Source organism: Aplidium turbinatum, chromosome 3, assembly GCF_918807975.1.
Source record: "Aplidium turbinatum chromosome 3, kaAplTurb1.1, whole genome shotgun sequence".
Classification (NCBI taxonomy): Eukaryota; Metazoa; Chordata; class Ascidiacea; order Aplousobranchia; family Polyclinidae; genus Aplidium; species Aplidium turbinatum.
The window spans coordinates 16,370,169-16,382,242 of NC_137474.1; the positions used below are offsets into that span (position 1 = coordinate 16,370,169).

At 35.5% G+C, this 12,074-nt stretch overlaps 1 protein-coding gene across 1 annotated transcript; it reads left to right on the top strand.

Annotated features, from left to right (window-relative positions):
• The first annotated feature begins 3,197 nt into the window (after nt 1–3,197).
• Nucleotides 3,198–8,603, top strand: LOC145766216 (uncharacterized). The gene is made up of 4 exons (XM_082577883.1): nt 3,198–3,307; nt 7,136–7,297; nt 7,992–8,136; nt 8,462–8,603. Exons 1-4 carry the CDS (start codon nt 3,265–3,267, stop codon nt 8,562–8,564), a joined length of 453 nt encoding a protein of 150 aa, XP_082434009.1. The 5' UTR covers nt 3,198–3,264; the 3' UTR covers nt 8,565–8,603.
• Nucleotides 8,604–12,074: the final 3,471 nt, after the last annotated feature.

Genomic DNA, 12,074 nt, shown 5'->3' on the forward strand with positions numbered 1-12,074 from the left:
TCCCATTTACATAACTGTATCGTTTAGATTTGGGCAACAAAAAAATATGAAATTATCTGATCATAGTCTATTTATAAAACTGCCCAAATTGGCATGATGCAGTTGCCTCGGCATCAAAATTTACAAAGTCTTTAATTTTTTTCATAATATCCATAAATGCATCATCTTGATTTTGGCAACTTATTTGTAAGCTTATTTTAAATGGCAAAATCGTAATTTCCGTAGGGTGGCAATTGACTAGTAGACCGTATGGTCGTCTCGTTGTCTCCCTGTCGGTATGGGAACTTGTGTAACTTTTGTATTGTGTATATTGCATATTTCAAAAATGTAGGGGAGAGTGGGGCACAGTTGGACAAAAAATAGGAAAATAAAAATCCCGTCTATATTAAAAGTCTAACAAAATCCAACTTTTGCACAACAACAAAGTATCACACTGTTAACAAAATGAGACAGTGAAACAACACTTAGGCAATGCATATTAAATACTACATTCAATTGAAAAAAATATTGTTTGTGTCCAATTGTACCCCGGTAATGGGGCACAATTGGACATTTGCAAATTTTATCAATGGTTTAGAAACAACAGTTTAAACCAACACAAAAGCCATCAAGAAAATGACAATGACTCAAATAAATAGGTTTTACTTGTTTATTGCGGTAAAATCAGGGGCGTTGCCACGGGGGGGGTCTTGGAAAAGCAATTTTACCCCCCCTAAAATTTTATCGTGTTTCCCAAAAAAATGGATTTTTAATGTTATTACAACGTTTAAATGACATTGTATTACATGAGACCATACAATATTAAAAGAACTATTCTTACAGTATTATCTATCATGTGTGTTGCTGTCCAATTGTACCCCAAAATTTGTGTCCATTTGTGCCCCACACACCAACATCAACTTAAAGTTGGGCAGGGACAACCTGTTCTAAAAGCCAGGTCAATGCAAAGGTAATGAAAAGATACTTTACTGTACGAGTACTCGTATATGACTTGAACAGAAAAAAAAATAAACTAAAAATATTTGCTTTATATAAAAAAATTACGATTAAAACAAAATCCACAAAAAATACTATACAGTTGCTAAAAGACTTCCCACCGCCAAACTCAATACACAACCGACACAAACTCTTAGAATTTTCATAGTACAACGACTGATGTGAATCTAATTTTTTGCCAAGGCAAGGACTTCCAGAGTTTCCAATTTTTTCTATAAAATGCGATGTCCAATTGTACCCCATGTCCAATTGTGCCCCACTCTCCCCTACCTATGTTCCTGTTACTGACAAATAAAACATTGATTGATTGATTGAACTACAAAATATGAATTTATATAAATCTGGTGAATACTTTTAAGTACTATAATATATTTCCTGTTGCTGATTTTCCTGATATGATTTGTGCAATCATATAACTGCAGACAGGCTCTATTGTTTCAACTTCAAGGTCTATTAATCAGTGCACTTGGTCTGTATAGGTCTAATTTTAACCAGTAGCCTACCTTATACTTTTTAAGCAGAATATTTAAGTGGGGTTGTTTTTTATTTGTGGTGTGTAAAACAATATTTGTTACTCTTACCTACCATGCCAAAGTGCAGAAGCATCGAGCAATGCACAAGCAAGGTATCTTCAAAGATGAATTCAGTTGTTTTATCTTGATTACTTTGGTAAGAAATTCTAGCTAGCTGGTGATCTTGTTATGTTAGTTTTTCACTGTTATCATGCACCGCATACATTATATTTGGGCAATTTCTATAAAAGCGTGCAGATTTGGGCAAATTTACGTTCTGCCCCTCCAAAATGGTTTGGTCTCGTACGGCTATGGCTATGGCACAAAACTCAGTAAGCAAGAATAATTTGTGAGCAATGTAGGCTACCTTCCTTTGACCCAAAAACCGTTTTGTCCCTTCGTAAATCCTAAACTCAACTTTTCATTTGCTATCTTGTAGGGCCAGTAACGGGGTTCCTTGCATTTGGTGGAACGTATGTGTGGATGTATAACTCATCAAACAAGGAACTAAGAAAGATTCCGGTACATGCCTAAAAAATAAGCAAAGGATCATAACATGATACAAAGGATCTGACCATCTATTACAGGATAAACACAATCTATATCAATAGCTTTCAATTGACAAAACTTGACTTATAATATCAGAAAAACTGTTTGTAATCTTCTGGAGGTAGCCGGTAGATCATTTGCTTCGCTTTTTTCTGATTTCTTGAAGAAAAGCGTTTGAATGCGCCTAAGAAAGACAAAACAAGGTTGAGAAATAATATCAGTTTACTTGTCTTTCAGTAAAATCCTGAAAACATTTATAACTTGGTATGATAAAAGTAGCCTATAGATCTTTGGCCCCAGAAGCTCAAACAAAGAAGAACACCATAGCCTACTTTCCTTCGCAAGTTCTGCCAGCTTTAAAGACACCGGTTGTTTAAAATGCAGGTATATGGCGTTGAAAAAGCATTTAGTTTTTATCCCAATCTTATAACCGATTACTCAAACCACATCACCAGCGATTGCACCATCTTCAACCCACCTAACAGAGTGGAAGGTTTTCGTGTCTTAAAGATGAAACCAAAGACTGGCTGATCTCTAATAACCTTTCAGTGATAGTACCGGAACATTGTGAACCTTGGGTGTTGAAAAGATAGACCCTCGGACACAGAATCTCAAACGAAGACGACTACTGTATTTTAAAATAAGCTGCTACACTTATTATCTCTTAGTCTACAGTTGGTGTTCTGCTTTTGAATTTTCAGGAAACAAAATTCAATCACAATGGAGGGTCTGCTGTCAAGCTTGGTAACCATGCTTATGTGGTGGGTGGACGAAACCATTCCGTAGAAAGGTTAAACTTATCATATACAAACCAAGGCTGGGTTGTAGTCGGGAACACAATTGATTACAGGCTGTGGAGTGCATCAGTATCCTGTGATGGTAAGTATGCCTAAGTAGCCTACTGGATGCACCACCAACAGATCTTTTAAGCGGTTAGGTTCGCACGAAATTAAACTTAGGCCTACCTGATCGCGAGTAGCTTTAAAAATGCTTTTTTCGTCTGAAAAACAATGATACTTAATTAAACTGTACATCATTTTAAGCCATTGGGTTTCAACATGAAAGTTAATTTTTAATTATTTTGTGATATAAAATTCCTTGTCATTGATCAGGACACATACTCACGTTTGGAGGCGGGAACCCAATAACATCATCCGGGGAAGAATATGATTATCAATCCAACGTATGGAAACGCATATTTCACAATATGAATCACAAGCGAGGATTTCATGGACTTGTTGAATGTGGCGGTAAAAACATAAGGATTTTTTAAATCAAATATAGTTATTACTATCTGAATTTTTAACAGCCTGTTTCACCTCAAACGGATCATCAGAAGGGTCTGAAAAACATCAATAATTCCTGAAAAGATAGTAAATATTGTAACTGTAATTTAATCTGCAAAAAAAACTTTAAATCTGTAATTCCTGAAAAGATATTAAATATTATAACCGTAATTCAACTTGCAAAAAAAACCTCAGAATTACAAAGGGCCACCTTCATCCATTATCACAAAGCCTCAATTGCAACGTTCAGATGATATTGAAACGAAGCAGACTGATGCCAACACTTGTGACATCACAAAGAAGCAAAATGCAATATCGATGGAGTAACCTGCAGTAACCTGAACAAATTGGATGAAATTTATATTTAAAACCTGTTAAAATCGAATGAAATTTATAACCTGTAAAAATCAAATGAAGTTTAAATTTGTAACCTGTGAAAATCAAAAGGAATTTATTTTATTTTGAAGTACTTGAGTTTAAATTTGTTTCTGTGACGACATTTACCCACAAGTTCCAAACGCTTGTTCAGAAGGTGGTCACAATCGGCCTTTAGAATGACCAACTTTTCAGCCAAACAGAGACCACAATTACTACGACCACCTCCACTATAAGGCCGAGCACAGCAATGGATGGACCATGTCATTTTAGGATCAACACCAGTGTCTTCAAGGTCCCAAACTGCTTTAGATAGTTTGGTGCTGTTTCGTTTAGACCTATCCATAAAGGAACATTTATGGTTGGAGAAACGTTTTTTAAAAGTAGTTTCACAACAACCAATGTAATTAAGAACCTTTGGGCTATTAGCAATGGTGGCTTTGTAAACAACGGCCTTCTGCAAGCATTGCCCATTCAAAGGACAATCTGGCTTCACCCTGCAATTGCAACCAGGCTGAGATGGTTCATTATCAGCCTGCAATATTGCTTTATTATTGGTGGATATGACGCTTGCAACATTCGGAGTACAACTGTAGCTCAACTTAATAGTATTACGGTTGAATATTTTATGCAATCTATGATGGGGCGGAAAGTGGATGGCAATGAGTTTGAAAAATTCCTTACCAATGTTGCTATCAACCTGCAAGCTGTAAGGAGGATTAAACCATAAGATTTTTCGACTTCTTTTCCTAGATGTGCGCATGTTATTAGCAGGGTTGTAGCAAACTCTTTCCGTAAAACCACTTTTTAAAAGGGCATCATTATAAACAGGTGCAGACTTATCAAATTCATTTTTTTGCTTAGCATTGAGCACTTTTTGTAGAAATAATAGTTTTCATTGTTTTAAAGATTTTTTATATAAAGTATATTTGGAGTAGCAATAAAGCAGAAAAACCGGTAGGTCCAATCATAAGTTTTGAGTAACATTACTAGTCACCAGAAGAACGCAAATTAATTTTGGGAAGTAGCTTTTTTGAATATTTAAACATGAAAGTTGCAATCTCTGTATTTTTCATGTGGTAAATTGATTTTAAATTACTGAGTTCCATTACACCTTTTATGCTTTCTCTGCGGTCAACGTCAAATACAGTACGAAAAAAGTTATTGCATGTGCGTTGTAGCTTTCGCAATGTAGTTTTGTTTCCATGACACCATGTTGAGATACAATATAATATCTGACTCTCAACTAAAGAATGGTAAATGGAGAGAAGTGCTTGTTTGTTTAGGAAAGGCTTAATTTTTTTGTCACCCAGAGTGTTGATCTTATTTTTTGAAGCAAGATTTCCATATGAGATTTCCATGATGATGATGATGGCGTATGAGCGATCTTTCCAGGCTAGATTGGAGGGCAGGAAATCTTCAGCCACTCGGCAGTCTCGTCGTCCAGGATTCTCAGACCATGCGCACCGTGTGGAGGCCGGTGGGTTAGGCAGTGGTGGATGACATGGTCTGCGGTCTGTTCCGTGGCACCACACTCGCATTCTGATGAAGGAGCCAGGCCCCATTTGTGCATGTCCGAACGAAAGCGGCCGACGCCAGTTCGCAGGCGGTTAAGCCTGACCCACGCAAGCCTTGCGAGGGACATCCCTGGTGGACGGGGATCGGCGTTGGGTATGAAGTCACGGAGCGTGGAGGTGTGATTTTGCCACTCCGTGTTCCACATGTGGTTCGTCCAGTGTGCCGCACTTAAACTAAGTTCTTCTGCGTTCTTAAGGAGTTGTTGTGCGGCAGGCACAAAGGGGCGTCTTGATTTCAAGCGCTGCTTTATAGGTGGTGGTCTCTTGAGTGTTGCATGGAGGAGATGGTCGGGGTCCAAAGCGCGGCGAGCGAGAGAAATCGTGGCTCCTTTACGGCGTAGCTCAGCGGGTTGGATGCCTGCTAGGATGGGTAGGCAGTCCGTTGGAGTGGGACAAATGGTCGTTTACAATTATTCCCAGAAACTTTATTGAGGCAACTTGTTCTAGGCTATGTAGTTTTTTCGAATATTCAAGGGTGAGTTGCATGATAGTGACTTGCTTCCTTGACTTGCAAATAATATGTGTTTGGTTTTGGTGACATTTAGAGACAATCGATTAGTTGATAGCCATTGATCTATGCATAGCTCTTGGTTTGCTATATCATATACAGTAGAAACGGTTTTATTTTTATATATAATGGTGGTGTCATCTGCAAACATAATTGCATAATTGCAGTTCCATGTTGAAGACAGTTAGGAAAGTCATTTACATAGATCAGAAATAGAAGAGGGCCTAAGATAGACCCTTGTGGGACACCCTAAGATATGATATGATGTCAACATTAGAAGATAGTGTGCCATTGAAAACCATTCTTTGTTTTCTATTACTCAGGTAACTCATGAACCAATCATAGGCCACGCCTCTTATTCCGAAATGATATAATTTAGCTAGCAATATTTTATGGTCAATGGTGTCAAATAATGCAATAATCTATATAATGCAATAGGTCAATAGTGTCAAATAATGCAATAATCTATATAATGCAAATAATACAATATATAATCTATATAATAAATCAAATATAGTTATTACTATCTGAAGCCTTTACAAATTGTTTCACCTAACGGATCATCAGAAGGTCTTATTCAAATAGAATGAAACAATTTGTAAAGGCTTCAGATAGTAATAACTATATTTGATTTAATTTGCTCTGCTTTGCCTTTTTGCCTAGCATTGAGCACTTTTTGTAGTATTAATAGTTTTCATTGTTTTAATCTATATAATATATAATGCACTATATAATGCAATAATAAATAATGCAAATAATGCAATAATAGTCAAATAATGGTGTCAAATAATGCAAAGACTGCAAAGAGGCTGTTTAGAAAGAGCAAATATTTACTTTAATTTGTTTGGGAGTGAAAAAAACTCATAGCAATTTTTCCTTTTGTTTAATTGCGAGATATCATATATTTCAATAAAAAATCAACCAGGTTTGGTAACTACAAAAATTTATTGGTAGAGCTTTCGCCGCCGTAAAGTTGATTGATTGATTAAATTTGATCAAATTTGATTTGTAATCAATAGTAGCCTACTGATGAAGCCGCCTTTACGGCGGCGAAAGCTCTACCAATAAATTTTTGTAGTTACCAAACCTGGTTGATTTTTTATTGATTATTATACGTTTGGTTGAATCCTTTCACATGGATCCTACAATTATTGATGATTAGCAATTCCCATAACACCGAGAAGCCAGAACTGAGGTTAAGAGTCTGCAGAAATCTTTTATTACTATTATATATTTATTCGCGAATGAGTTTATCATGGAAAGTCACGTGGCCAAGTGCGTTCCTCGATCCGATGCTGATAGATTCTGATGTTCTTAATAATGTCTTTGTAGGATTTCTTTATGCAATTGGTGGAGTAGACGAAAAAGGAAATAACCTGAGTTCAGCAGAACGTTTAGATTTACAAAGCAAATGTTGGATGAGAATCCCTTCCATGAAAAAGACAAAAGGAAAAGTAGTCGCTGTTGCACTGAACGACCAACTTTATGTTGCAAGTAGGTTGCTTACGTAATTAGCTCCTTTCTATGTTCTTGTTTGTTTCAATAGCCAATTTTTAGAATTTGTATTCTTTTTACAATCCCAAAAATAATGCATGAGTTACTTATTAGCAGTTACTCCAAAACATGAAGGTAGGTATATCAGCCAAAAAATTGAGTTGAGTAGCTTGCCAACATATTGTAGGCTATCCTGCATCAACAAAAATGTCGATGTAGCTTACGTCTCTTTTTGACTAGAAAAAGAGTCTTATTTAGACGACACATGTAAAAACGTATTGTAAGTTATCATAGTATTAGTAACTGTAATAGGGTAACGTTATTTTGTTTTAATTTTGGCATTTTTTTGTTAGCTTACGATTACGCTAATACAGGCAAGAATTAGGCTATTAATTTATTAAAGTTGTTAATTTAACTTATATATTTGATAAAAATGTTTTAGTAAAAAATTTTAAGTTGTTTCTTAGAAAAAAAAAACTGTTAGGCTACTACAGTGTTACATTTGTTTGTGTTCATATTTATAGAAATTTGCACTGATTCGCTTTAAGCTCATGCACTTGCTTATACTCACTCCACGTCATAAAAACAAAATCTTTTATAACCGTTTGTCGATGCATTATAAAAAAATCGTAGAAAACGAAATTTCGTGAAAAGGTAAAAATTGTTGAGTTGATGGTATTTTCTTTGGAAATAGAAACAGTGAAGGATCAAGACTCCCACGCATCTATCGAGAAATATGATCCTAAGAGTGGAAGGTGGTATGAGGTTTCCTCACTTTCTCGATCTCATCACAACTTCGGAGCATGCGTGACCAATGAGAAAATATACGTCGCTGGAGGGTAAGGCTTTGTAACTCAATACCAAACATAGGGAAATGAAAAGATAGCCTAAAGTTCTCATTTTGTTTATATTTAGTAAGCCTAAATATCTTGTTGCATTCGTAGGCTACAACAAAATGGTCTTGGGGTCAGTTCAGAACCCACTTGGCACGATACTATTTTCAACATTTCAGACTAGAATTTCAGACATAAATGGGAGACTAGTATTTTTGGCATGTGGTCCATAATTACTTTACAAATGTAGATAATTAGTTAGTGTAATTAATGTATACCGTAATTAGTTTGCGACTGCCCTAAGCTTTTTGAATTTTGTATTATATTGCAGTGGTTCCACAGCCATAGAAGTATATGATCATGATAAAGACAAATGGAGTGTTGAAGCGGAATTTGAAGTTTTGAAACATATTGAGTTCATCATTGCCATTTAAGCCGATTCTTTAATGTCTTCGAGTGGCTTTCGTTGTGCCGAATTCATCTTTTGTTGTTCCTGAAAGCCTCAAAACTAACTATTCTTTTCTACCTCATTCATCTGATCAAATCTGCATCTTGTAGCCAATACGTAGTCGGCTATAGCCTCCCATCAGCATATAATTCAAGTTCAGAGACGTGAAAAAATAGCTGACGCAGAAAAGCTTGGGAGAAAGCTTGAGGAAGCAATTGCCCAGCTAAAAAAATCTTGCCCCCAAAAAATATTATTAATACAATCACAACGTTTTAATGACATTGCATGACACGTTGTATGACATTTCATAAATGATGGTTGCATATAAGTTATAATTTTTTTTATTTCAAACAAGTATTTACCTCTCTACCTATAATAATAGTAGGCTAAGTTATATACGTATAACTTAATGTTGTTAAAATATATAATAATGCCATAATAATGTTTAGTATTGCAGGGAAGTTACCATTGCGTTAGGCTATTCTAGTTTCACCATAGTAAGGAAATCGTTTTATAATTTGATCCTTACGCTTACATTGTGACTGCAGAGTACCGGTACTGTAAAAGTGTAGATATAACAGTTGTTTGAGTTATAAATGCGCGTGAAAACTACGTTGAAATAAAGACGTGGCCATTAGAGTCCTTCGAAACGATTGATGACTCCATAGGTAAGTGATGTATATTGAAAGTGATTCACAAATACGAATTTCCATCCTTCAGCGGTCTATGCTGGGAGAAGGAGCAAACTGCTGTGTGCTGACGAGAGTTGATCAATTACACAAGTCATTTCACATTACAATTACATTGTTCTGAAATTTCCAAACTACAATTACTTCCAAATGTAATTACCTACACGTTTCAACTACAAAATAAAATGTTTCAATATTTATGTGAAATGACTTTATCAAAAACAGTACATTGCATTTGATACAGATTAGGTTGCAAAAATTGTCTGTAGGCTACCCAGTAAGTTCCTTTTTACGGTATAAACTTACTAGCTATTGAACGAAATATTTTTGCTGGGCCTGATGTTGCAGTTAGCCTAAATGCAATAGCAATTAAGACAAAGATTTTTTAAAATTACAATTGCATTATAGTAGGCTACACATCAGCAAAAACACTCAATTATAATTATATAAAAATGTGCAAGTTAATTAATTACATTCAATTACAACTAGTCAACTAAGTTACAATTGATTGATCCAACTCTGCTACCGACCACGCCATTTCTAAGTATTCTACTTGAAATAAAGACCATGCTCTAGCAACTGTGCATAAAACTTTTTAGACACGGCATCGCATTATTTGCCAGTAACGTGAGATTTTTCTAACGTACATCGTCATTTGCTTCTTTTTTTCTTTGCTCTTCGTAGCTAAAATAGGTTTATTTCTTCAGTATTTGACTATTTTCTTAACTTATCTATTGACCTACTGGTTAAGATCGAATGATATTGACCTATATGCCTGGCATAAATTTCTTCTAAATATATCGTTTGTTGTGCTGGTGTGTTTTGTTTGTTATTGCATGTCTAAATTTTGATGAAGACAATCGCAGGCATATTATATCGTCACTACAACCGTGCATATAGGAGCAAAAGTAGGTGAATATTTTTAATAAAAATAATACGTAATCTTGTTCGGTCAATCTGCTAAGTAGTAGGGCTACCATACGTCCTCTTTTAAGAGGATTTGTCCTCTTTTTTCAAGAAAAATAAATTGTCCTCTGAGACAAATAAAAAATGCTCAAATGTCCTCTTTTTTTCGCAGTTTGGGTTTTAATGCTTATATTTTCAACTGGATTAGATTGCTTGATGACGTTTCAGCGACGTCTTGTAGGCTATTTGTTTTCTAAACATTTTGTATACGGTACCAATGTAACATGCTCATTTATAAATTCTACAAGAAATCGGCGCATTTTATGGAACTGTTGTTGAACGTTCATTGCCTGGTTCACTGTAAGATATTAAACGACATTTTAAAGGCCATGCTCACACTTTTACAAAAAATTATTCTTTTATCTACATACGTTTTATATTTATACAACGCTTGTAGACGTTAGGCTATTGATTATCAACTCAGTTTGGTTCGTTTGTTACTTGAAATAAATCGAAATGAATGTCTAAAAATGCAATCTGTAATTGTGTAATGTGTGTAGCCTAACACCTAAGCTACAGCAAAAGAAATCGTGGCATGGATAGGCCTACAGCTTTGCAAGGAAAGGAACAGCTTTATATTCACGCCGTGTTTAGCATCAGCGGTAGGCTAATGTGTATTGTGCAGCCTACTGTTTTAGTCATATTTCTTGCAATTTATTTAACAATTTCGTTAAGGCGAACCATTCCTTAGTTGAAAAACGTTAAGGCTTGACCTGGAGGTTGCGCCTCATTTGTGAACTGAACTGAACTTGTCACATTTTGCAAATTTTTGCGATCATTGTGGTCACAGCGGTAAACCATAATCTCTTCATGGGAAAATTGTAACATAAGATTCCCGAATCCGTTCGTCTGCATGTAATGACCGAAAAAGAAACACTCCTTTGAAACGTCTATTCAAATTTGTATTTCTGTAAAATTAGCCACCTGGCTGTCGAAAATGAGATGCAACGCCGTACACCACTAAAACTTGTCACTACAGAACAGATTACTTGGATAAAAGACGGAAATTTTCGTCCAGCTGACAAGCACTAAGCAAAACAGTTAAACATGCGACCAACCTCTTCAAGCAACAATTCTAAAATGACTAGAATAATTTGCGATATCTCAAACTCACGTGAACAGTAACTGTGACGCAATAATGAAAGACATTGTCACGCAATTCTAACAGGTGTTCAAAATTGGTGATGCGATGTTTCATGTTTAAACAGGTTTGACGCAAGTCTTACGAACGATGGTGCAATTTTGGCTCATTTTTTAGGAAAAATTCTATGACGTAATACGTTAAGATTCAGTAGACCTGAACGGTTTTTATATGACGTTTGATTAGGTGAACAATTGTCTGGAACACATTGCTGTCTGACTGAAACTGTCTAAAAATTAGGTCTTTTTTCACTTTTTGCTGACTCTTTAAAATATAAAATCATTTGTTGTCGGAAACACTAAAAATGAGAAAAAACTAAGTTAAACGTTCAGTCAATCTGCATTCTTGTTTTTTTTTAGGTTACTTTTGCTGCGTAGGCCTATAGCCTATCGTAATGATCTAAAAACATGTAAAAGATTCTACAAGCGTAAAATTCTACTTGCTTGCGAAACGCGTCCTCTTTTTAGGCAATGAAAATATGGTAGGCCTACTAAGTAGGCTATGACCTACTTAAAAAGCGCATGGTACTGTAATTCGTGATTTAAATTGTTTCATATGCTTTTACAGTTTCATTATGCATGCTTACAATCGTTAACTCGAAACTGCAGATTTTAATATGTTTTGCCTAATTTTTTGATATCTTTGTTTTGGAATTTTGATATCTTGTCTGCAGTTATTTATTATCTTGTTTGCAGTTATT

Bases quoted from the DNA above. Each gene is read 5' to 3' on its own strand.
- LOC145766216 (XM_082577883.1), top strand. From the start codon at position 3,265: ATGAATCACAAGCGAGGATTTCATGGACTTGTTGAATGTGGCG. The intron at 3,308-7,135 runs GTAAAAACATAA...ATGTCTTTGTAG, and splicing joins TGGACTTGTTGAATGTGGCG to GATTTCTTTATGCAATTGGT. The intron at 7,298-7,991 runs GTAGGTTGCTTA...CTTTGGAAATAG, and splicing joins CGACCAACTTTATGTTGCAA to AAACAGTGAAGGATCAAGAC.